General features: G+C 40.3%; 2 protein-coding genes across 7 annotated transcripts in view; one reads left to right on the top strand and one right to left on the bottom strand.

Annotated features, from left to right (window-relative positions):
* LOC139478687 (uncharacterized) overlaps positions 1–5,390 on the bottom strand; it is an 11,422-nt gene extending 6,032 nt beyond the window's left edge. The window contains exons 1-13 of the mRNA XM_071261270.1: positions 5,338–5,390; positions 4,605–4,759; positions 3,950–4,424; positions 2,933–3,547; positions 2,640–2,779; positions 2,374–2,496; positions 1,988–2,110; positions 1,582–1,653; positions 1,347–1,471; positions 1,046–1,150; positions 845–934; positions 430–519; positions 89–178 (exon numbers count right to left, since the gene is read on the bottom strand). Coding sequence (XP_071117371.1) covers positions 89–178; positions 430–519; positions 845–934; positions 1,046–1,150; positions 1,347–1,471; positions 1,582–1,653; positions 1,988–2,110; positions 2,374–2,496; positions 2,640–2,779; positions 2,933–3,547; positions 3,950–4,424; positions 4,605–4,737 — 2,181 coding nt within the window. The 5' untranslated portion in view covers positions 4,738–4,759; positions 5,338–5,390. The remainder of the gene's footprint in view (positions 1–88; positions 179–429; positions 520–844; positions 935–1,045; positions 1,151–1,346; positions 1,472–1,581; positions 1,654–1,987; positions 2,111–2,373; positions 2,497–2,639; positions 2,780–2,932; positions 3,548–3,949; positions 4,425–4,604; positions 4,760–5,337) is intronic.
* Positions 5,209–26,571, top strand: LOC139478636 (uncharacterized). Of its 6 annotated transcripts, none has more exons than XM_071261213.1 (25): positions 5,209–5,267; positions 8,171–8,354; positions 8,685–8,822; positions 10,022–10,300; positions 11,381–11,804; positions 13,037–13,092; positions 13,990–14,299; positions 14,742–14,942; positions 15,556–15,596; positions 15,926–16,033; positions 16,376–16,489; positions 17,922–18,044; positions 18,143–18,217; positions 18,391–18,506; positions 18,778–18,879; positions 19,048–19,137; positions 19,338–19,457; positions 19,921–20,116; positions 20,623–20,769; positions 21,288–21,373; positions 22,191–22,261; positions 22,982–23,070; positions 24,309–24,471; positions 24,563–24,636; positions 24,914–26,571. In XM_071261213.1, the coding sequence occupies exons 2-25, from the start codon at positions 8,255–8,257 to the stop codon at positions 24,967–24,969; spliced, it is 3,279 nt and encodes a 1,092-aa protein (XP_071117314.1). In that variant the 5' UTR covers positions 5,209–5,267; positions 8,171–8,254; the 3' UTR covers positions 24,970–26,571. The 6 variants fall into 6 exon arrangements, with proteins under 6 accessions (XP_071117314.1, XP_071117322.1, XP_071117307.1 ...); XM_071261221.1 differs by having other exon boundaries at positions 5,220–5,267; positions 8,200–8,354; XM_071261206.1 differs by lacking the exon at positions 5,209–5,267 and adding an exon at positions 7,141–7,291 and having other exon boundaries at positions 8,200–8,354.

Below are 26,571 nucleotides of genomic sequence, written 5' to 3'. Positions count from 1 at the left end.
AACACCACCTATATAGAGAATTCTCTATCAGCATATACTATGGACGTGACACAAACAGTGTATTTACTCCTTGTGCAACTGTAATTACCTGAATGTCCTGGTGGGAAGAGCGGCTTGGCATTTCCGTTTCCTCTAAGCCCTTTCCATCCGAACGAGTGACAGTGTCTTGTAGAGATGGCTGGCAAGTCAAAATTCAACGTAGTTAAATATACACATATACATAGATGAAAACTAATCAAACTGACATCACCCTTAGTTGGTATACATTTAAAGGATAGATAATAACCTTTAAGCTATATTTTCATTTTCAAACCTTTCAACCCTACCCGTGCTTAGAGGATAGATTAATCCCGTAAGCAAAGTATCATTCTCATTACAAAGTTTAGCTGATGCACCTATTCACCCTGCAGCACTACACAGAACACATACCTCATCCGCTTCTTTGGTATCTGACATTCTTTCGGTATTTCGTGCTCCCCCAAATGACGACAATGGTGACGCTCTCTTCCCTGGATCTCTCTGTCATGGACATGTAATTGCAAAACAAATCTAACGCCCAGGATATTGATAGTTGTATTCTTCATTCGAATACGCAAATGCCCTGACATATATTTCCATACACAATACTTGTGCAACTATATGTACTTACATTTAAAGAACAACAGAAGGCTGGATAGTTCAAAAGTATACGCCAAGAGAATTACAAATAATCCTGAAGCAATATTCAGTCTGGTTGTACGATGTCGTACTGCTGAGCACACATTTCTTATGATTTGGTGTCCAATGTTTCCCAAACTTCCCATCCTTGATGCCTAGGGATGAATAATGGAAAATGCTACTTTACCCGATGACCCCGATGGCGACAGAGGCTTTGGATCTCCTTTCCATTCAAAAGCTTCCCATCTGACCAAGTGACCATGTCTTGTAGAATTGTCTGTCAAGTCAACATACACTACATATAACATGTATGAAACAACCAGTGTGCATTATAACATGTTTCACCACATTCTGTTGGAGAAGAAAGGGAACGAACATGTCTAATTACCGTGTTTGCATCGCCTACAGGGATCCACACCATGGCGTTGAACTCTTTGCATAGGCTCTCCTTCGGTCGTAAAATCCTTAATGTTGACACAAGACGGTTCTTGTCCTAAAAGTAAGCGATGATGTTACCACATACATACATTACCCATTTAGACATATCGCATCAATTAAAAGTGGCTATATCTCGGATAGTAGTGATGTGTAACATGTGTAAGGATACCATGTTAGACCAGCAACATCATTTGTGTCAGGTTAACCTTAGTTATCATCTGTAACTCACTATTAATTACAATGAATTGTACCTGCTGGGTTAAACATGTGGTTTTTGTGTCAATGTCAGAAGATGCTCTTTCCCCAGATACCAGACCGTCTGTCATCACAATGATCCGCGAGGGTTGAGATGTCTCCACACTATCGCTGTCCTGCCCTAGTAACAAAAATAAACATTATCCTGCAGCCATGAACTATCTCACTATCTTCACACATATAATCTTATACTGCCATGACGCAAGCTGCTTGTTAGACAATAAGACATACCGATAGCTAGTGCTGCAACACTGACCAGCAGTCCTTGAAGTAGAGGAGAAGATCCACCACACTGGATATCCTCTGAAACAGGATTACATATAGAAGTCGATTTTTTTCGCTCTGCAACAATAGATGACACACAAATCAGTAGCCGCTACGGATTTTGAATCATTAAACCTCTCACCAAGACTTAAACACTGTCTGCATGTTTAATGAGAAACAATACACACAGCCTTCCGGTACAGACGATCAGAACTATTTGTTTGTTTTTATGCAGGTGTTTGTGATGTATTTCATGTGCATCAGTAATACAAGTTGTACTACTGTTTAAGTGAGTTTAACATGTGTATGATGGTGATGATGCCAACATGCTTCACTTTCAACATGCTTCTTAAAACGGACCCGGAAGTCTCACCTATTGCATCTCTCAGACTGCCATAGTCATTTGATAAGGGATGTAAAGCTGAGGCCCCACCTCCAAATGTCACAATAGCGATATTTTCCTCCTGTTCCAACTCCTCTGCAGTTTCTTCTATGCCTGGTTCAAACACACATTATTTCAAACACAGTATGCAATACATTGCTGGCATTAGTGTTTGTTTGTTAATGTCGCAGTATTAGTATTCGAGCTAAATTGTGGCTTTTAATGATAGAGCCTCAGACATATCCATCGCCTCCTAAAACAAGCATTCAAACAAGAATGTCACCAAGACTCCCAACAGTGCGCTGCTGGTAGTGTTTTTTTCTCATTTATTTTTATTTGATTGTGATCACCTTCAAAAGTGACAATGAGATGCTTACCATCAATAAACGCTGCTAGATAATGCTTCATGGCCCTGAGCCCCTCTTCCCCAATACTGGATGATGTGTCAAGGCATAGGACGGTATTCATGACGCCCCTAGCTTTTGGATACTGGGGACCTTCTGTAAAAGGAACCAACATGGATATTGGCATAAGGCGACACTGTGGATGTCAATGCAGTCACTCCATCACTTTACATTACACATTCACTGTGCAATGTCAAATCCTTACTAATACAGGTTTACTTAATTAAATCTCACATTACCTTCTCCTAAAGTCTTCTCCACACATTCCCAGATATTGCCCACTTCATAATGTTTGGCAAGGGCTGATTTGATAGCAACTAGTGCTTCCATTGTCTTCCCTGTTACCTCGAGGATCGGCTTGTCACCGGGACATGCCGACCTATGAACACAGCAGAGTTTATATAAACACATTGACAGTAAAATGGTCCACAATTATGATTGATAATAGTAAACAGAAAAATGGTATTATTAGAATGTAATCATATATAGGCTCTATTTACTGCACATATCTAATTATTTATCCATACAACACCTTCTAATTTCATTGGACTCATTTCCTGCAACATGTTCCCGATCATGAGGCTTTTCTCTCAGTTTCTCCTCTCTTTGTTTGCTATCTGACAGTCCTGTTCTTTCGATGTCATGTTGGGATTTTCGGTGGTCATCATCTATTTCATCAACATCTGTAAAGGGCTGAATTCCATTTGATTGATATTCAGAACTTTCTTTCTCCACATCAGATGGTGGGGCTTTGACGTCATTCGGGCACACTGTAGATGATTTCAACTCTAAGTGTGTTTGTGGCTTTGTAGTGACGGTTTCTTTCTTGATTTCAAGCCCTTTTGTAGACCCTTTGATGAGGGGGGGTGTTTCCAAGGAACGCTCGTTTGATTTTATCGATTCAGTGACCGACACAAGTTGACCTTCAGCTATTTGCTGTGCACCCTTCTTCGAGTCTCTTCTTATGCGCTGTGTGATAATTGATAGAGCCTCTCTGATTTCATCGCTTTGTTCTCTCTGCTCCCTGATCTGGGCCTCAATTACCCTTCTGTGCTCGGATATCTCATGCTCTAAGGAACCAAAACGCTTATCTATGGATTCCCTATTGTCTTCGCCTTCGATGTCATGTAGTATTGTATCTGTAGATCTGTGAATCAGAGACTCGTGTTTGTTATTGACATATGACAAATGCAATAATGCTTGCTGTAAAAGGCGACTATGCTTGTCGTAAGAGGCGATTAACTAGATCAGGTGGTCAGGTTCACTGACTTGGTTGAAGCATGTCATTGTATCGATGGTCATGATGTCAATCACTGGATTGTTTGGTCCAGATTTGATTATTTACAGACCATATATCCATAAAGATGGACTATTGCTGGGTGCGGCAACACATAAAAATACCAAATTATTTTCTGCCAAGGAACCAGTTTCAAACCAGTAGTTACACGAAACACAAATTAAGCAGATGACATCTTAATCAAGAGCATCGTGAAAATATGCTTCCGTCTGATACATGTCAAGCATAGCGATTAATGTCTGAGGAACTTACACTGCCCTTTGCATAGACGGCTGATACGACATGTACATGGAGTCTGTGCGGAACTCGTTGTCTGATTGGAGGAAACACTCGCGCTTTACTTCAGCACAGGGAGGAAGTGATGAGTTGAACACCTTCATCCTCAGCTGCACCTGAGGCAGTGTGCTACAGCAAGTGGACATCATCTCCTTGAATATTGCCTGCAAGACACTTGAATTCCGAGCCATTGAGGTCAGCGACTCTTTGTCTTTGTGTTGCAGTATGAATCTTAGAGGAGCATATTTGACAGCAACCAACTTGGCAAGGAAACTCTTGAACAGGTCAGATATGAACTGTTGCAGCATGGATGTGTTTCGAGCAAGTGATTTGGCCAACTCATGTTGCAAGTCCATCTGTGCCTGAGAGTTCATGCTGAGAGTCACTGAGGAGAGGACGTATGCAACATCTGGGCTGTGCTCCCAATGGATGCAGAACAAGGTTTCTGTCTCTGAAAATAACATAAAAATATAGATGTGCGTCAAATATCACAGGATACCAAAATATGATTAACATTTATTTCTGAAACAAATAAATTAAGGAAAGAGTTCTTGGGAGCCTTTCTTGTCTATCGGTTAACATCCACTGATATACTCAATGACGTACATGTGATATATACGGATATCCTTACCCTCAACCTTCTCTTCCTTATCCAACATCTCAAACATGTTCTCGTTACATGCCACATCAACGACCACTGGGCTGCCGCTTGGAGATAAGGCCAGACCGTTCCTTACTTCTCTAAAATGAAGTTCAGTCATCATGTTCCTCTGTTTCAACAAAGCTCTGAAATAAGATAATAGAGACATAACAGCAGAATCCAGCCATGAATGAAGCATGGGGGAAACACGAACCATGAACAATGATTACCATGTAACACTGCGAAGAGGTTTAACCGTTCTCACATGGATCTTCAAGGCATGTCCTGGACACACTACAGGGATAAATCGCTCGTGCCCTATGCTACTTCTTTTCGTGATTATTAAAATTAAGAACCGTGTGTAAAAATGAATGACTCGTTTGATAGTGTCCTCGATTCGTTGATCGCTGATTATGTCCAGGCCCGATTGTTGACAAGCCGCAGTGTTATAGATGGTATATTTCCGACTGTGGTGTAAACAACATTAACTCACTGTTATGCATCCTGGGCACTGTCGGCCTATATGTGACACGACTAACATTACTTGTAGAGCTAACTTCCTTGCATCACAATACGAGAAGGAAATACAGCAGAGGACGAAACTTTAGGCAGTGTAACTAGCTGCATCCCCCCGGACCATGTACGCTAGATGAGGTACGTATGATCATTACTACATAATAATAAATATACAATAAATATTTCAGGACGTTGATTAATTACTTACACCTCTGTGATAATGAGCGATACTCTAGCATCTATAATGCGAGATACACTTACTTGTCTGTGTCTAGTTTTACTTTCGTTTCCTCGTGTATGGTCCACCGTCATAAATAGATCTTCATCACGTGTAACCGGGGAGTATAAAGCGCATTTGGCGACACAGACCGTTGTCCGGTTACGTGTTTCCGTAAGAGCTGTCGCAGGATATCTGATAACATACAAAACTATTAAATCCCCAAACAGATCACTATATAAACGATAAATAACACACGGGCCCCCTCCCCCCCCCCCCCCCCCCCCCCCCACACACACACACATATATAGGGTACAATAACAAAGAAGAGTTAAGATGATTCGCAATCTTACAGGCTATGGTGGTGGTCGGGACAAAGATATGTAGTACTGTGATATGGGTGTTACACTGTCGCTCAAGTGGTTGCCTGTGTGCTGTCAGTTGTCTATAGTCATTTTTCTTGACAATTCTCAATAGATTCTGAATCTATTTAACAGATAACGTATGATGTTATTGTGTGTCCTTTCTTTATTATTTGCTATTTTAATTATATAAAGTACTAAACAATATTTACACTTTCATTTCAAATACCCCCAAACATTTCAAACAAAAAATACAACAATTACACATGATATTAGCATGATGCATAATTGGAAGCACCTGCATTCAACCTGGGCATACATGCACATATTATGACATGTCGTTGCATCCTTTATCAAGGTAATAATAGACAATTAAATGTTGTAGCGGATACCTGAAATAGACGACGGTAGGTGAAGATTGGAATTACACTTGAAGTAACGCAGTTATATAAAACACCGCACACTGCCAGCAATGACTGTACTTACAGCGAAACGTTTGTCCGGCTGAATTTTCCCGAGGAATCAAAGTCTGGAATTCCCACCCGTGCTAAATATAGATCCACGCTGTCAGTCACAACTTCGGGTCCTGTTGCGCGACCTTCCTGTTACAACTAGGCCATGATGATACTGACATCCCAGGAGTGTCCTTCTATAGATCAGATTTTTTTAATGTGTGTGTGTGTGTGTGTGTGTGTGTGTGTGTGTGTGTGTGTCTTTACCTCGTGTACATCAACACATAAATAAAGAAATTCACAAAAACCGCACCAGCACCCTGAAGACAAACCAGAATCAGGCAGGCGATGTGGGGTTTAACGTCGCGGCCAAGATTAATGCACTCATATCGCGACGGGGGGCATGTACATGTGTGTATGGCTGCTTGTACTAGTCCGGACTGATGCCGATTTATAGAGTTAGTCCACCGAGATACCATGTCGCAATTTGACATAAATACTCCACTCAGACACAGCATACTTACTCCGAGCCGACCAGTCCTTCTTTTAGCCCCTTAATGCCGAGCGCCAGACAGGGTAAGAACAAGTACAATCTTTTAACGTCGCGGGGATCGAACCTCGGACCTTCCGTTCTCCGGGCGCACCCTCTACCACTAGACCACGGAGGCGGTATGAAACATGTTTCCTTTTGGTACTTGTTTATATATATACTACAGTCAAACACCGTTGTGTCGAAGTTACAGGGACCTATATAAATAATTCGAGTTATCCGAGTTTCGAAACAAGCGAAAATGGAGTTTGACTGAATGTACTACGTATACATCAATATAAATCTTTCACAGTCATTGCGCAGGACTAAAAAATCATGGACACATATGTCTATTATATGACGGATCCATTCTTGTACCCGTGTGCCATGTAAACCCTTTACAACAGGTGACTGTGTCGTGCATGTTTATACTTACACTTATGCAGGTATGGTAACAACGCACAGGTCAGGATGACCCGCCGAGGCGACATCAAACACTTGACTACTCTATGAACTATAAATAGATCCAAATCACATGAACAAACCAGGGAAGTAGGGATTCCCAGTTTGTCCGCCATAGACACCTCACACAAGCATACTAGGTAGGAAACATTTGACACTTACAGAATGATCTGCTGTTGTGTAGAACATGGGCGGCTAAGCCAGACAGTATAAAGCTGTACCTTCGTTATTGTATTGATGCTTCATCGGTGTATATTGTGGATAAAAGCCCATTGTGTAATATGGATTGTCTATTTTCGGTTTAATGATCAGTTATTGATGACGCTGACTGAAAGAGGTGATACGATACCCTTACAGGAGTGTCATTAGTAGATCTCATTGGAATGACAATGGCCCCAGGAGAATATCTCTCTCTCTCTCTCTCTCTCTCTCTCTCTCTCTCTCTCTCTCTCTCTCTCTCTATATATATATATATATATATATATATAAGATATATACATTATATATATTTTTATATATATAATGTGTGTGTGTGTGTGTGTGTGTGTGTGTGTGTGTGTGTGTGTGTGTGTGTGTGTGTGTGTGTGTGTGTGTGTGTGATATTTGTATCAATGGTGAAAACAGTTGTTTCAAGGTGAACCCGACCCACATAGTTGTCTGTGTGGCGGATGTTCAGCTTTCTCCCGAACATGCATCTCGTATGCCCATTTAATGAATGTCCGTTGTTCTTGATCATTACACGTGGCAAAAATTACATCCTCATTCCAATCAAATATGTTCAAAGTTACTCATGATCATTTACTTCTTTTCCGTGCATTAGAGTTGTACATCTCTAATGCAAGAACTCGGTTCATCCCCAATATGTACTACTGCAGCTGCTACATCTAGAGTAGACGCAGACATCGTTGTTGGAAGCCACAGAAACGGAATTTGTGAAGTAAATAACATTTGAACGTTATGTTGAACATATAGTGTGAAACAAGAATTAAGATGCCATCAAAAAGCTTTTCTTGTTTCAGAATAATGCCAAACTCAATTTTCATTCAAGGATAATGCACTGAAAGGCAAACAGAGAAATTAGTCTAGTGAAAGAGAGATCCAGCATGGCCGAGAAGGGCATCACAATAAAGGGACGGGGTCACAAGCTGATGGTGGGAAACACGAATGTATCGGTAGACAACCGCACTGGAGCTAGCGTCAGAGGTTTGTCTTTAAACATCTATAAACTGTATTTTACAGACTATTATAATGTTGATTTATTGAATTATTTTTATTGAACTGGAGATAAGACAATAACTTTGAAATTTTACGTTGGCATATCACTGACGTGTTCAAATACTCATGTCCTCCTCATCTCGAAAATGTCGTCTATATTTTTTTATAACTACATGAGCCACTCTTTGGATAACTGATGTACTACATAAATACCAACTGTACGTCTTGTAGATATGTACTTGTCGGGTGTCTACATATTAACGATATGTACAGGTATAAATATTTACGATCACATGAATGAGAATATGTCCTACACAGCGGAGCATCAATCATCAGCAACACAGCCAAACTTAGGAAACTTGATGCAGGCATTGCCGAATATCTCAGTCGACGGCAAGGACACGACTGTGATGTTGGGCGGCACTAACACACACTACAGAGTGGGGCCAAACACAGGTATGTTGTGTAACTCAAACAGTCCATTTGATAAACCAGAAGAATTTCAGAGGAAAATGTGTATCCCAGTTGCAGTTAGATTGATTTAAACTGTCAGATGTGTCACTGTTTCGCTTTTCAGTGTTGGACATTATAATGTTTCAACTTGTAGGGTATGACATTCTTTTCCAGGTGACAAAACAATTTTCAAGATATAATCAAGTTATTCTTTCAACAATATGGCACCATATGATTCTCCCATGTGAAAGGTGCATACCAAGGTGCATATGTCATGTTTGATGCCAAATTAATTGATGATGTATGAAATTGTGTTAATTACATGCATTCAATTATACTAAAAATGCTATTACTAAGAATAACAATAGGCGGTGAGGTTTAATATTGCGTCAGATTATTGCACTTATGTAGCAACGGGCTTGCAACTAACTGCTCATAATAATAATAATAATAAAAATAATAATAATAATAAGTAATAAACTTCGGACAGAAGTCGCTGTCTGGGCTGCGTGTAGAGGGGGCAAGTGCCCTGAGCTGAATATGAGCCTTAACCAGCCTGACTGTGCCAGGATCATCCAAACCCTCTTTGCTGCATTTTTCTATTTTAATCTGTAAATAATAGTAAAAATAATAATATGGATCTGGATTTAGAGATCATTTTAGCAGCTTACTCTTCAGTGTAAGTTATGTCATTCAAACTTTTGAATCAGAAGTTAACTATGTACTTCAGTACCTCTTGGCCTCGATATGTAATTATAACCCCGATCTATAAGGGCGGGGATATATATTTATACCAAGGAATTCCGTCAGTCCGTCCTTCCGAAGACATTTTTGTGCGCGACCTATATCTTGAAACCCACAGCATGGATTCTTTTCATACTAATAGAAGAGGTGCAGTGCAAAGTTTGATGTAGATTTGCTGCGAAATGTTTTGAACATTTGTGTGACCTATAACTTGCAAACAACTTTATGGATTCCAATTGGTGGTACAGTTTCCATACCAATAGGAGAGGCGCAGTGCAAAGTTTGATTTCGATAAGTGGATTTTCTGAGTAAATATTGCTTTTTTCATCTTATGTACTTAGAAATATGTTGGAGTCGAAGTCGGGGGTATTAGTCGGCCCTGTTCTCGTTATGCCTTATTCCCTGTGCATTAAACAATATTGTAGTCATCTCCGTTCGTGATTGTACTGCCATTTTAGAGAGGAGTTCGCCTGGTAACGTCAGTCATCAGGAGGTAAAGACACACTCGGCCATGGAAGACGGCACTCGGACCACGACGACGGAGAACACAGTCAGTCCACATGCTACAGGAGAATCACAGGATTTAGTCAAAGTTAAAGAAGATCATACTCATAAATTTCATTTTCGCAAGGAAGAGGATGGCAAACTCATTCAGATTGGACACTGTTGTACGATTGTAGATATCCGTGTTGATGATCAAGTTATGGACAAAATGGAAAGAGGCGGTGAACTTGCAGGTAGTGTATACATACCATTTGACAGTGCTGAGTGAATTCATCAGTGCGTAGACCTGCCGACTTTATGATTTAAATGGACAACCGGTGAGACTATATCCACAAAATCAGGTGATCACATCATTGTATATCTATACCATATATCTGAGACTCCAAAAAATCCCTTATGTCTGATTACCGTTGTCTCTCTCGAGGTCGTTGGTCGAAATTAAAATAACATTAACAAACGTGCATCTTTAAAATATTTATAAAAATATGTTGGATAAAAAAGTAATTTAAAAAATAAAATAAAAATATACTTCGTTTGATTCACTTTAAAGTGTTTTGTTTCCATTATAAATGTCAAAAATGTTCATTATTTGATTGGGCTGATCCCGTAAATCAAGTGATTAAAACACACCCGCTAGATATAGAATAAATTGTCGTATTGATGTCTGAAAAAATTAATGCTGAATCTTGTTTAGTTTAAACATAAAGGACTGTGCACAAGTTATCAAACCTTATATGTCCCTCTCCCTTAGATTTACGTGTATGCTTATTTACAATTAATGTATTACATGACAGAAGGGAAGTCCAGGTGAAGAAACAGAATACATTAACATTGCTCCCTCAAACATTTCTGTTTTCTTCATATATACATGTACATACCTAAAACTGTTTTCGTTCGCATAATTAGGTAAAGGTGAACTGCCAACTAGCATGAAGTCAAATATTAACATCATAAGTATCTTTCACAGTTAACAATAGTGAGAATGATATGAGAACCATATCTCTCATCTTGGAAAACAATATTACGTCTATATTATACACATTTTTCAACGACTGAAAAATGTTTCCACCTCATGACATCTACTGAGAGACCAGCTATATACAACAGTGGACTATATTTAGTTAAAACTTTTGCAATAAGGAAATGAGAAAACACTGATTCAATTTAAATACATTGTATGCAGGATATTATAAAAATATTATTGTATTGTGGTCCGATGGCCTTTATTGATGAATAAATGTGTCTGTCTGTATACCACAGTTTTGTAATGGCTGGTATATAGGAGGATTCAGAAATGTTGCTCTTGGTTTCAGGAAGGTGCAGCGACGGGACTAGCATTACCTTCACCTGGGAGTCTTCCGAAAAGAAGATAAAGAGAAATATAAAAGTTAAAGTTTTGGAGGCGTTTGATAATATTTATCACTCTTTACTTGCGGGTTTCAAGAAAGACAATTTTCAATTCTCACGAAAAATGATACAGGACCTCTTTGATGAGTACAGAGTACACATCACACGGATTTTCGACGGGTGTGTTGTGATTGAGGTCGCCCATTCAAGCCGTCAGTCAGTCCAGGACATGGAGAGCCGGCCAGGCCCGCTTATAAACATATTTAAAGACTTTGTGTTCAATATCACCGGGCGTAAGGTCGAAGTAGAAGTGTCCTTTGAGAGTGTACAAGTAACTGAACCCATGCACCGTTCCAGATATGCATCGTCGCTGACATCAGAAGCAGCAGGGTAGGATTTAACTACAGAACATAGTAATCCAAATCTGTTTCTAGGTGTTTCACATACTGTCACTGCTTTGTATGGTCAAGACTCGACTATGTGCAGGCTGCTGTGAATAATAGATGGACTTTGCTGTCTGCGGTGTAAATAGGATCAATTTTCTTACTCTTCATTTGACAGTGCATATTATGGAATTATTTGAGCGATATCATATTTGTTATCACCACTCTTATGAAGATGCCATAAATTATTACTTAGATTTAGTATTTAACAATGTGCCAAATATAAGATTTGTAGAAATGTAAGCATGATCGCCTTTGTATTCGAAAAACGTATTCTCATCTCACAAACTGTACCTAAATTTATATATTATAGGTAATATATTTACTTATATATTTATTTATATAAGTATATTTATATTAGTATTACAAAAGTATTTTTATTTATATAGTTATATATATTATAAGTAACTTTTACCTAAACTTTGCAGGTTTTCCTTGAATGTGCGCCTTAATATATTACGTCATAACATTATCCCGATCTGTCAGTCGGGAAAAAAACGTTTTATGAAAACTACATATATTTGCTTTCATTCAACTTTCTGCACGTGAGCAGTCTGACGGATCACCAGTTCGGCGACGAAGAAACGACGTCGGTCAAGAGTTTCCTGGCTACTGTCTAAGTCAATTATTGCCAGACGCACATAATCAGTCCTCTCGATCTGAACCAAGAATAACTTCTTCAACTGTTGAATCTTTTATCCAAGTCATTTCTCCAGGTTCCCGAGGGTCATGTCTGACTCGACGGCCGATAGACAAGGGCGACGCCATGTTTGTTTGTAATGACTGAAAGTAGTACTTACCGGACCCTTTTATGTTCACATGTTTCCGTAAATGACCCATGCGAATACCATTTGTATCCGTTGACTTTAGCCTGCCGATGTATTGGATACATCACTCAAATCTGTTGACTCTGGAAGTAGAATGAAGAAATTCGAATAATTTATCCGAATTATGCCATACTATGGTGATCCCGAGCTCAGAATCTGCATCAAGAATAGTGTGACGTCATCATAAGGACTTAAATGATAAACGCTTATAAACATCTTATATATATTTTGAAATGAGTCACTTTTGTTCGAATTATTACATTATGTATGTTTGCAAACACGTACAGAGATGTAGGTATGTGTCTAACACGGCAGACTTCCCCACGTGACATCTAATGGTCTTTGTCCCCAGCAGACCACAAGCACGGGCCGACGAACTGGAGGACGACGAGCTGTACTGTAGGTCAGGTACACGCACTTATATCATGGCTTTATATACTGAAACGAGTTGTGAAATCAGTTGTGACAATAGTAACATACAAGTCATAACATGCATTTACTGTGTCAGGTGCTGTTTCATAAATACATTGTACTACTTATTGGATTCAAACAATAATATAGTGCAAATGTTTGAAAGTATAATCAAGACTCAACTCTTCATTCATGCATTCCGATACGTGAAGATACGAGTTAGAAGAGGTCTTCAGCAACCCATGCATGTCGTAAGAGGCGACTAACGGGATCGGATGGTCAGGCTGGCTGACTTGGTTGATGCATGTCATCGTATCCCAATTGCGTGGATCGATGCTCATGATGTCAATCACTGGATTGTCTGGTCCACACTCGATTATTTACAGACCGCCGTCATATAGCTGGAATATTGCTGAGTGCGGCGTTAAACAAACATCTTACATTCAGCATTCCTTCTGTCCTTTCCTAATGTAGTGTTTTAAATCAGATTCTTTTACAGCATTGACTTTTTTGTAGTAGAGATGAAAATACATTCCATTCCATAATACATCAAGTCCATCATTCTATCTTCCTATCAGTCGCACTGACATTGTACCACTGATGTGCTCTACTACAAAACACAGGCCAATTAACTATATAGAAGTGAGATGCCATGCGGATTAACGTCTCGTTCAAAATATATAAGATCACTTATGTAACATGTGTGTGGCTGCTCGTACTAGTCCGGTTTTATAGTACTAGTCAAAAACTCGATTAAGAAACATGTATCTGTAGTAAATTTAAAGTGTTATGTATAGGTATAAGCAAGCCTCCCATATTTACTTACGCATCACACGGTAATGCAAAACCTGCAGTATTTATTACGACTTATGATAATAATGGTTTTCCTTTAAGATGCTGATAAGCACGACACATTGAAGGAGCAAGGTCAAATTGCACAAGAAAGCCAGATCAAGTCAATTTTAGACAGAGTGAAGAGCATAAGTATAGGGTTGCAGGAACTTAAGAAAGAAGAAACTAATACCCAACCTGATTTTGATGAAGTAGCAGAGGCTGGCACACTAAGTCAAACTCCAGAAGTCATGGGAAAGAACACAGTCGGTGCTTGGATCGATGAGCCCATCAGCAACTTTACATCAGGCAACATGACGGCCATCGCTGCATATGCTCAAACCCATCAGCCAGGAATCGTGTTTCATCAACCGTGAGTAGTTCCATGAAACTAAGCTGACGTCATTATATGACAAAACGTTTAAAAATAAATTTATAACCGAAATGCCATTTAGAAAGTGGTCAAATGTAACAAATGTTATATTTTCGGGACTCCCCCCCCGCTCCCCCCCCCCCCCTTACCAACCGCCCCACCCCCTCCCCCCACCCCCCACCCCCCCCTCCCCCCAAAAAAAAGGAAAGAAAAAGAAAAACAGAACAAAGTACGAGAATCTGTGCTTTACAAAGTAAGTGTTACACCGAATAGTATTCCAGTTGTATCACGGTGTGTCAGCCTAATGTGGGAGGATAACCCAACGATGAATCCTTGCTGACAAACCTAGAAACATAATTGGGGCGAACTGGGAATAACTTGCAACAGTTATTGGCCACAACACTATGTAGAAGATCATCATTAACACTTTTTTAAATTCAAGTCAAAGAACAGCGGAATCCCAAACACCATCGACAGTATTCACTGGAGCTCAGCAGCAAGGCCGTATGGAAGGTACAGGACGTCATCAATCTGACGTTCGTCCCACTGCGACGTCACCAGGCGTCGATCACACTGACACCGATCCCACAGGGAGTAAGCCTCCTCCTCATCCTGCAACCCATGAAGAAGGAGGTGTCCCACAGTAAGAAAAGAATTTCTGTAAAAGCTCAAATCCAAAATAAAGAAATGATAATTTTCTTCAAATATGTTATTTCCACAATATAAAACACAAATCAGATGGTATTCGAGGAAAGGGCCGACGGACAAAAAAAGTATATTGAAAATTGGATTTGATCGAAACATTACAAATTTGATCAAAACGTTACAAGGCTGAAAACAGTCGTCGAAACAATGCAAACTTAATTAAGGCACAAAACACAAGCATGATACCCATAACAAGTACATTAAACTACGGTTATAACGAACTCGAATTGACCATTACTTTTAGTTCGTACTAACCGTAGTTCGTTATTAGCATGTATACAGCATTTATACAACAAATGGTCGAGACTGAAAATAAGTTCGTTATATTGGTCAGTTCGTTATATGCGTGTTCGTTATAACCGTAGTTTACTGTACATTATCGAATAACCATTTCTCGTTTGTTTCAGGTTTAGCCACCATCAAACATGGGTGTAGACTTTCTTTTACCCGGCAGTTAACATCGATTAACATACACCAGTCAAAATGCTCTGCTTTTTTATTGAGCCTTTTTTTCAGTGGCAGTTGTTTTATCACTGTATTTCTGTCAACAGATTTGTCACATCTGCTGGTGGTGCAAAGCCAAAAGTTAAAGGTAAGCACCAGCTGGTATAGCATTAATGACCACAGTCTTCTATAATAAAATATACGTCTAAGACCTCCATAACTTGAGGCCTTCCTCCCACATTAAGCTGACACGCCGTGATGTAACTGAAACACTGTTCAAAGCGGCGTTAAACTCAATTCACTCACTAATAAAACAAATACAATTAATGTATGCACGGATATGTGGGAGGAACAAACAGTCCTTGGGGTTTTTGGTTACAGCTGGCATTCAGAAGTCTGTGAAACAACTACAATGAAAACAAAACACCTTGAATTTAAAAACACATATCATGTGTGATATCAATATTGTCTTTTCAGGGGCGTCAACAGATAAACTGATGGCAATAGCTCAGTCAGCGATTGGACGCGACTCTGAAGTAGACCTAAAGACAATAGAGAAGTCGGCACAATCAGCCCTTGAAGATGGTACGTAATGAATTCAAAACCATGGTGGGTGGTCTCTGGCCCCTCATAGTGTCTGTGAATATTGGCATCAGTTTGACGTCATCTAGACATAAAGAAACGGGAGCCCACAACCGCGCCGGGATTGCTGTCTACATGGAGGACGGGCTGTTAGGGGTTAATGCTATCTAATATCCGCAGTGAATACGACAGTTGTAAGCATGATTGTCGAAACAAATAACACTTGGATGTCAAAAGGTTGATCACTATATAAGATATAATTACTGCAGTTGGTTAACTTCGAGGTAATTTCTTTTATTAATTATGTCTGTACGTGCTAATGCTATATGCGACCTGTGCCACCAGATAATTCCCCTCGAGCTCAGTCTCTTGATACCATCCTCTGCCTCGACTGCTCCCAGAGTATGGCAGGAGACGCCTTCCGACAGATGAAGGACATCACCGACACATTCATCAATGGTAGGTTGATTATGAAAATTTGGTTGGCGCAATATTAAACATGCTGAATAGCTAAGCCGTGACGGATTGGATCGTAAAACTTATATAAAAGCGACAAGACCATTTCCATAATCATATGATTGGGATCGATGACATGCATCAACCAAGTCAAGTGCCTGACCACCCGATCCCGTTAGTCGCCTTTTACGGCAAGCATGTGTTCTGAAGACCTATTCTACCATAGATTTTTACGGGTTCCATAATCATATGAAATATCTGCAAAGTGCAGTGTCCGTGTTACCGTTCCAACTATGATAAGCATGCATTCATGCATCACTCTCAGAACGTAATGATAACAGCTGGTCGCGAAAATGGAATGCTGCTGCTGGAATGCTGCTTGACAAGGGGAGTTAACTTTTTGAGAGTGTTGTATCTTCAGATCTAAATATGAAACAGATGAGGGGATATCTCTGAACTCCTTTATTTCTAGCGCAGGTAGGTATATAGGTGGAAGGGAATTGGCTATTTGATGATTATTGAACGATATCAGATCATCGATTTACCTGATGCTTAAGGTAACTTCATGGCCAAATTACCAACTTTGCCAAACCGAGCAGAAATTCCACGTCAAATGCTTAAAGAAACAGAACAGCAAGAAGGGTAGCACAAGTGGGGCTCATGCTGACGTCCACTGCTGGCCTAAATGTCTTGCGCCCAAATATATATATATGCTGGCCTAAATGTCTTGCGCCCATATATATATATATATATATATTCAATTTGAATATCAATCCTAAACTAATCAGACTTTAGTATATATATATTGGAATAAAACCAAACTTTGAACTAATCAGACGTTAGTATTGATATTTAAATTGAATTAAATGACTAGGAAAAGGTTACATTAGAAGTGAAAACTAACAATACAGCTAATGCAACAATGGCATGATTCAGTTATAAAAATAAACGTTGCCACAATACATGCCAAATATTAATAAACGTACAGACAACGAGGTTTTGTAACTCAATACAAAGATCAAAATATGAAACAGATGAGGAGTTTTCGCTTATTTTCTTTTATTTCTTGTTCAAGTGGGGAAATCAGTGAAAGCGACTTGGCTGTTTGACCATTATTGAACGATATCAGATTATCTATATACCTGAAGGTTAAGTTAACTTCTTGGCCAAATTCCCATGGGGGCGCCAGGCAAGAAACAATTACTTTTTTATGCATTCATATAATTTTCACAGCTATTTTGCATTTTAGCCGATGGAATCTGTTTCTTCGGATAATCAAGGATTATATTTTATAATCAATCACCGTCTGTAACTCAGAATATTTACAATCACTTACAAGGTATATTACTGTCTGCGCGTAAAGCAATATTCAGTTACAGTTCAATTATCCACACACAGCTGAGACCACAAAGTCAAGCCACCATTCTCTGTACAGGTCTTGAGGATATCGCTGAGAATCATACTCTGGAGGAGAACGTTGCTGTGGTCAGCGTGTCCGGTCGAGCAAGGGTGGTCCAGCAGCTTACTAACGACTACTCCAGAGTCAGAGATGCTCTCGGTCAGTATCCAGAATTTGCCCTTCACTCAACTACTTTAAACATAGTGTATAATAATGTAACTGGTTAAACGTATTTATGTTTTTGTCTCTGTCTTCAGATTCACTAAAACCAGAAGGCAGGTCACCACTATTTGAAATGCTGATCGTCGCTTTGGCAGCTATCCAGGGGAAAGGTGATACTGTCACATAATATATACTACTCCATATAACAATATCACAATTTGATGACGAGGCTATGTCAATCCCTTACAAGAGACAAATAACAGGAACATTAATATATATTGACTCATTGGTGACTATTGTGAAAGTCAATGTGTGCTTAGCCCCTTGAATTTAATTCGACTAGGTGGTGTGCTTACTGTGAACAAAGTTCACCGACTCCGTCCCAGGATTATTGTGATCACTGATGGAAAACTGACAGACGAAAGTCAAGATTTCGGCCCCGACATCCAGTCAGCAAACGTGGGTTATTTTCACCAATAATATAATGCTGCTCCTTCTGAAATATTCAACGTGTTATTGACTTAATTCTGGAATAGGTGGTCTCAGTTCCAAGCAAAAGGATTGTTATTAAGGCATATATATATGACCTGGAAAAGAAACGTGGCAAATCTCGTTTTATCGTTTTCATAAAATATATACTTTCAATTCAAATTTACAGACCAACTGTTGAATGTATTATCTCGTTTTTAGTAGATAACTGAATTGAAAATATGTTAGGTATATGTTTCAGGCTAAAGTTCCCATCATCAATCTCATGATGGAACTAGGATCCAAGAAACACAAGACCAAGCCCTCTCCCATTGTCTGGATTCCAGTCGGCGACGCTGATACAGTAAGGCTGATGTTGACTGCAGTCCAGGAATATGCCATTAGTTGTGTGCATTATGTGTGTTAATTGTTCTTACTTGGTTTTATGTATTAAACATAAACATAATGGTATCACAATCGACGAGTGGAAGCTGAGGACCAATTTCTAATCCTCAGAGCTATGTTTTTTCAGGACTTGCTGACGTCTCTTGCCAAAATTGGTAATGGGCAGGTGGCAGAGGCAGAGGATATACCAAAGCTGATACGTTACTATCAAATACAGGTACTAACAATGTTCTGTACAGAGTGATCTATTCAGTCGATAGAATACTTTTTCTAGAGAAATGTTCTGACAGACGTTGAACTCGATAGTGTAACCCACTGACGACCCTTTGAGAACTACTACCTGCTTTTAGCTTTTAGAAGTGTAAATACAATACATACGTGCATGATGACTGAAGAAATAATATGATTCTATTACAGGACAGTATAGGCAAGATATATGCGTGTGTCCGCTCCAGCAAGGACGACTTCCCGAACGTCCAGCATGCCATAGAGGCTGTAGCTCATGCTATCGTGGGCGACGTCAATCCGAGCGACATGGTAAGTGAGGCACTGGAGGCTCCATAACGCGCCCAATATATCTTTATCAGACGAATTGTCCTGAACAAACTCTCAGTAGTATATTGGGAAAAAGAAGCATGTGTACATAGCCGTAACTGACTGGTAGCTAGGTGATGCACGGAACAGACACGCATAAATATAAAACTTCAACCCAAGATATAACCAGCGTCTCGTCCCAATTATCCGACGAAACAGATGCCATTGGGTGTATAAGGCAACACAGCGGTGAATATTATATGAATGGATCACTGAAAATTATTGAGGTATTCGTGAAAAGGATAAACATGTCCTGGTCTCCGGTAGCATCTGCCACTCACACAATCGCCAAAATGCATCGATAATCTACAGTCAGATCTAATCGTTACCTAATTGGGACAATTACATAAAGACGTGTCTTGTTTGAGGTTACATCTGTTGAGACCTGTCGTTGTTCTTCTGACAGGATGAGATTGTAGCTGCTGTGAGTGAGAAGCTCAAAAGTAAGAATGAAGACGCGAAACCTGACGACTTTGACAATGTGTACGAGAACCCTGACCTAGCACCCCTTGGGAGCAGAGTGATGAGAGGTAAAGACTGGAAGTGGGAGGATCAGGACTTGCAGGGCGTGGGCACCATCATCAACCACGATGAGAACGAAAGTAAGACTCCTTGATCGGGTTGCCATGGCCACGTAAACATAGACATACCATTTGGAAAGTTTATTTTTTGGAATTGCAGTTTACTTTAAAATCACATTCAATTTTAGCGATGTTCTATTGCCATTGTTGGACTAGAGTCAATATCGACGCCATATTCGGAACATTTGCCTCCACCTATAGCTCCTGCTCTTTTCCTTTGCAAAATGCCCTAATTTCGACGGCACGCTTGAATGAAACCATGGCAAAGTTAAAATCTGCCTTAAAACATGCTTATTTAGTTTAGAATGATGTTCGTGGATAAAGTGATTTCTTACAGTATTCTGAAATAAAAGAAATTCAAAAATAATTGTGACGGTATGTGATCATGTTCTTCATGTTATATGAAGTTGTGCTTATGTTACGATTTGAAGTCAGTTTTCGTTGATTGGAATGCATATGTTCCTTATAGATATGTAAAAAATCCCGGTGTATTTTTTCATAATGATCATGATCATGTTACCTTCCAGACTGGGTGTGGGTACTCTGGGACAGCGGCGAGAGGAACCGGTACCGCTACAACCTAAATGGTGTCTTTGATGTAGCTACAGTTGACGGACGTCATCGCATCCCGGAGTCAGATCAGTTCCTCCAACTTGGGGTCAGAGTAAAACGAGGTTAACACATTTCATACTGCGCATTTCTGACGTTGACTTCCGTTGTAAATTATATCGGACTGTTCCGGGGATATCAATATCATCCTTGTGTCTGAAGAAAACATTGATAGTATTAACATAGTATTAAGCATCTCTGTACCGGTACAGTATGTGATTCTGTTCTTATGTGCGGCTTCACTAGATTTGCTGTCATTAGTGGCATGAGAAAGTAGCACCAGAGAATGATGCTATATGACATCTTAAGATAACATTGGCAAACGCTTCTTGGAGAATCCTCGTTTTATGTTGTTGAAAATGATCTCTAATACTCAGAGCCATGTTTTTCAGGACTTGCTGACGTCTCTTGATATGTCTCACGATAATGGGAAATTGTGCTGTGAAATACCTATAAAAAATGTAACGTTCTTTAGCACTCTCCTCTACCCCCTCTACTCTGTGTGTGTGTATTTTACAACAAGATAAACCGTATACTCGACAAGGGAGTATGAATTATGGATTTGCTTGTGATGCTATGTCAGGTCGGGGCTGGCACTCATTGAACCAGGACGGGGTAGATGGTAACATCGGTGTCGTCATCAGGCGGAGGGGAGACCAGGAAGTGAAGGTAGGGGTTATTAACAAGACTTAGTGTCTCTCTTGCACCATGCATCAAAAATATCCAAAGGCCCGGAACTATCATGGAACATTATCATGTAGAAGCAGGGACACCGAAGAAAGCCAATATATTTGATAAATGCAGTAGATCTACTTACGCTGGGACATCGTCGGTCACATACTGGCTGATGTAGGGTGCAGAATCATCTCACCAGCGTCCAAACATGAATATAACCGCGATGAAATGAACAGAGTGTAGATGAACATGACAAAGTTGAAAGCAAAAGTGAACAGTTCAGCTGTAATCTGTTTCCTATTACAAGCAAATACGTGTTGAACTTAAAACGAGTATATGACGGCGGCCGGCAAGAGGACAAAACTTACAGAAACTTTTCAGACAGATTGTATCCAAAAACAATATTTTGTAAATGGCTGAAGTACTTTTGTAGAAAAAATTCACCCCGTCGCGTCTGTACGTCAATTTTAATGATGAAAATACAAGATCAAAATGTGAAGCGCAGTTAACCTTTGTCGTATCCCATTTCCCCCCTCCCCTCCCGTCGAAAAAAAAAGAACCAGAATAAAAAAAATGAATAATATCATAAAATAATCCACCACAATTTTACAAATATTTTCACTTCACCCGACGGACGATTCTTTTCAGAATCATTTACAAAGGACTAAAAAGCATTTTGATTATTGGCCCTTTGGCTTTTGAACAAACTCCGTTTACAAGTAAATAGAAAGGTCCAGCTGTGGAGACAACTTATTTGTATGCGCTTGTATCTCACTTGGACCAACACATCTTTGTATCCTATCATCATCAGGTGCGATGGAATAACGGTGACATAACAACCCATAGATATGGAAAGGATGGAGTATACGAACTGGAAGTATGGTGAGTACGAAGAGTTATCTGTCTTTGTTACAAACATATAGAACATAATGTGTTGGTACATTTTCACATTTTCTACAGAAATGTGGTAGGATATTGATGCTGAAATGTTTTCTACAATGCCAAATTTGCACACGGTCGGCTTTTGTGATCTTATAACATACTAGTATATATCTCGAAACGAAATATCAAGGTTAGGTATATTCAAAAGTGTGTTTGTTTGTTGTTTAACGCCGCACACAACACTATTCCAGCTATATGACAACAGTCTGCTGTAAATAACTGAGTCTGAACCAGACAATCGATTAACTTCATGAGCATCGATCTACGCAATAGGGGTGCATCAACCAAGTCAGCAAGCTTGAACCCGATCCCGTTAGCCGCCTCTTAAGGCAGGCATGGGTTGCTGAAAACCAATTCTTCACGAGTCATATTCAAAAGTACAACCTTGTTTACACGGCAGCCTGTGTCGGTCCTTTGTGGTTTTTTTTACACTTCGGTACTCTCCCCCCCCCCCCCCCCCCCTTACATAACACACAGACACACACAAACACAGACCACACATAAACACACACACACACACACACACACACACACACACACACACACACACACACACACACACACACTCTTCAGCATCACATTATCTGTCTTGATACCAAACAGTTTCATCAAAACTTCACACTCGAGATGACACGCCTTGACTGTGCAATGGTGTTTCAGCGACCCGCTCCTCAACGCAAAGGATCCGAAGCCACCACACCTGGGTACAGAGTGGAGGTTCCCACAGACTGGGCGACCACAGGACACAGGTATGTGTTTGTATCACTGTAATGCCTGTGTCATGGAGTCGAGCCTTTAGTGTTGTACACGGTTACACAGAGTGCCACCTTACTGAAGACTTGACCCCAGGTCACAGGTGTGTGTTGTACTCGGGTAAACATAGTGTCAGCTAACTGAAGACTTGACCCTAGCACACAGGTATGTGTTGTACACAGATACACATAGTGTCACCTTATTGAAGACTTGACCCCCGGACACAGGTATGTGTTGTACATGGGTACACATAGTGTCACCTTATTGAAGACTTGACCCCAGGACTCAGGTATGTGTTGTACACGGCTACACATAGTGTATCCTTATTGAAGACTTGACCCCAGGACAGAGATATGTGTTGTACACGGCTACACATAGTGTCACCTTATTGAAGACTTGACCCCCGGACACAGGTATGTGTTGTACATGGGTACACATAGTGTCACCTTATTGAAGACTTGACCCCAGGACACAGGTATGTGTTGTACACAGATACACTGAGTGCCACCTTATTGAAGACTTGACCCCAAGGCTCAGGTATGTGTTGTACACGGGTACAAAGAGTGCCACCTTACTGAAGACTTGACCCCAGGACACAGGCATGTGTTGTAACGGCTACACATAGTGCCACCTTATTGAAGACTTGACACCAGGACACAGATATGTGTTGTACATGGGTACACATAGTGCCACCTAATTGATGACTTGACCCCAGGACACAGGTATGTATTGTACAGGTGCACGTGTGGTGTCACCTTACTGAGGCTAGACCCCAGGACACAGGTATGTGTTTCACAGGTGCACGTGTGGTGTCACCTTACTGAGGCTCGACCCCAGGACTCTGGTATGTGTTTTACAGGTGCACGTGTGGTGTCACCTTACTGAGGCTCGACCCCAGGACTCAGGTTTGTGTTTCACAGGTGCACGTGTGGTGTCACCTTACTGAGGCTAGAGGCCAGGACACAGGTATGTGTTTTACAGGTGCACGTGTGGTCTCACCTTACTGAGGCTTGAAGCCCGGACTCAGGGATGTGTTTTACAGGTGTACACTTAGTGCCACCTAATATCTAGACTACAGGGGTTTGTTATGAGACAGCTGAGACATATATGACATGGGACAAATGGAGATATATCTCCTAGGACCCATGGACATATATTACACATTATAATTTAGCCTAGCAGCTCTGTAAGAGCGGATGTACCGCGCGGCTCGAGAGAATGATTACTGTTTCAGTTCCGGAAAGTCCGCTGGTGGAGGAGGACTCTCGCCCGACCGTGTGGAGGTGGAAAGACGGGCGGCAGTGGCGTCTGTACCAGGACGACCTGCAGGTAAAGATTCACCAGGAGTACAACAGAAAGAAGGACGGGACGTGCTTAGTGAAGAAACGGGATGGAAGGTAAATAATGAATATTCTACAGTTACTACTGATATCATGCTAATGAGCCATAATTGTAAATAACATCTTTTTGTTCTTTTGTAATTTTCAGCTACCGGCTATACTTCAAATCTATGCAAGAAAAATCATTAGAAGGAAACGTACGCCATGACGTACAAAGACACCGTAAGTATCACTTTTCATTATACTGATAACTGCAACTGCACTTAGAAGTCCTTAAAAGTGAAACAAATGTTTGAGCGAACATTTCGTTTGATAGAAAAATGTAATTGTTTGATTTATGTTATGTTATGTATATTGAATGTTCGTGTCTTCAGTGACACGGAAAACACAACACAAAGTTATAGATGCTTAATTAAGAAATGCTTTAAAATTAAAGATATTCCAAAGCTGCAAAGATGTTTGAGTGAAATGTGAACATTGTATTTGTGATTAATTTCAGCTCTAGCTGATGGGGAACTTGCAAATCTTAAAGCAGCCGAATCGCTCCAGCAGTAACACATCCATTCCAGACCGACAACCAGGTCTGCCGAAAAACAGTAACTGAAACTGCAGAAACACCGGGGTTTGGTTACTGTTTTTCTACTTAGTACAGTACTGAGTAGAAAGGTGGTAAACCACATACTGAGTGAGATGGGTATAACGCTGCATTAAACAGTATATCAGTTATATCAGGGCGAGACAGCTTGATGACAGACGAAAGCCCGAATCGATGCAGATCTTGTACCACATTGGTGAAACCCACGACCACGGAAACGTTTCTGACAAACCTAGAAAAAAATCAGGTCTACCCAGACTCGAAATCTCGATCATAGGTTTCTAGTATAGCGAATTGCTGCACCTTAGACGACCGGTCCACCCGTTTCCGGATAAATTCCTATGACATCAGATGACAGAACTACAGTGATGAGCAACAACCAACTATACCATAACAAAATTAGAAAAGAAGACGATTAGGATGTAATGCTGGCTCTACATCCTTAACCCCGCCCCAGTGGTGGAAGACGTAGAGCAGAGGTTGGCTCTACACCCTAAACCCCGCCCCAGTGGTGGGAGACGTAGAGCAGAGGTTGGCTCTACACCCTAAACCCCGCCCAAGTGGTAGGAGACGTAGAGCAGAGTATGTCTTCATGACCAGCATCCCGTGTTTGTCGCAAGAGTCCACGATGACATTGCGATTGAGTGGTGACAGAGCATGATTTTGTTTTGTTGTATCACAAAGCCGTAGATTGGTGCTGATGCTATCAACCACTGGTTTGTGGACATGACGTATCAGGTGTTATATGTTTGAGTATCACAGTGGTTCTCTCCACTTCCGCACATAATTCACCTCATGTAGCTTGAAGGGGCGGTCGGGTAGCCTTGTGGTTTAAGCGTTCGCTCGTCACCCCGAAAACCCGAGTTCTATTTCCGACATAGGTACAATGTGTGAAGCCCATTTCTGGTTTCCTCCGCCGTGATATTGCTGGAATATTGCTAAAAGCGGCGTAAAACCATACTCACTCACTCACTCATGTGGCTTGATAGACCCAATCATTGTAACATTGTCTGATGCGAGTGTTTTTGTATATATTTCAGCAATGTTTACAAGAATGTTCCGTGCCAAACAGGTTATATGTGTTCAAATGTGTACACTACGTGTATGTAGGTCAATTGATATGTGTTCATTTTTGCTTATTAAACGTTTTCTCCCATCCTATCATATGATATTGAAATAGTTTCATTTTGATATATGAATTCATGATACATTCTGGAGACAGGCCAGGTAGATGGGACAACACTCCTCTCATGAGACACAAATGTATATTATGTCCATCAAATGACACTGTAGATGAATACGATCACTTGCTTAATGGTGTTTATTTCAATGAAACAAGAAGAGGCTTCCTATAACATTAATTGACCATCAATTTTCAAAATGACTCCTTCCTTTCAATGTAAAACCATATTTTATCTGAGAAAGCTTTCTTTCTTTCGTCACATTCCTTGTACACATTAATAGAACAACTATTGTATATTTGTTTATATATAACAATACACCTATGTAAACTCATCGTTTGCTTTGACTAAGCCTTGAGTGAATAAAATTATTTTCTTCTC

This window comes from Haliotis cracherodii, unplaced genomic scaffold (assembly GCF_022045235.1).
Source record: "Haliotis cracherodii isolate W230 unplaced genomic scaffold, xgHalCrac1.p SCAF_1, whole genome shotgun sequence".
NCBI lineage: Eukaryota > Metazoa > Mollusca > Gastropoda > Lepetellida > Haliotidae > Haliotis > Haliotis cracherodii.
The sequence above is the reverse complement of the archived record's forward strand: the minus strand, read 5'-3'. Positions and strand labels throughout refer to the sequence as shown.

Excerpts from the sequence above, each read along its gene's own strand:
- LOC139478636 (XM_071261213.1), top strand. The coding sequence starts at position 8,255 with ATGGCCGAGAAGGGCATCACAATAAAGGGACGGGGTCACAAGCTGATG. Across the intron at positions 21,374-22,190 it reads GGGGAGACCAGGAAGTGAAG|GTGCGATGGAATAACGGTGA; the intron begins GTAGGGGTTATT and ends TATCATCATCAG. Across the intron at positions 24,637-24,913 it reads CCATGACGTACAAAGACACC|CTCTAGCTGATGGGGAACTT; the intron begins GTAAGTATCACT and ends GATTAATTTCAG.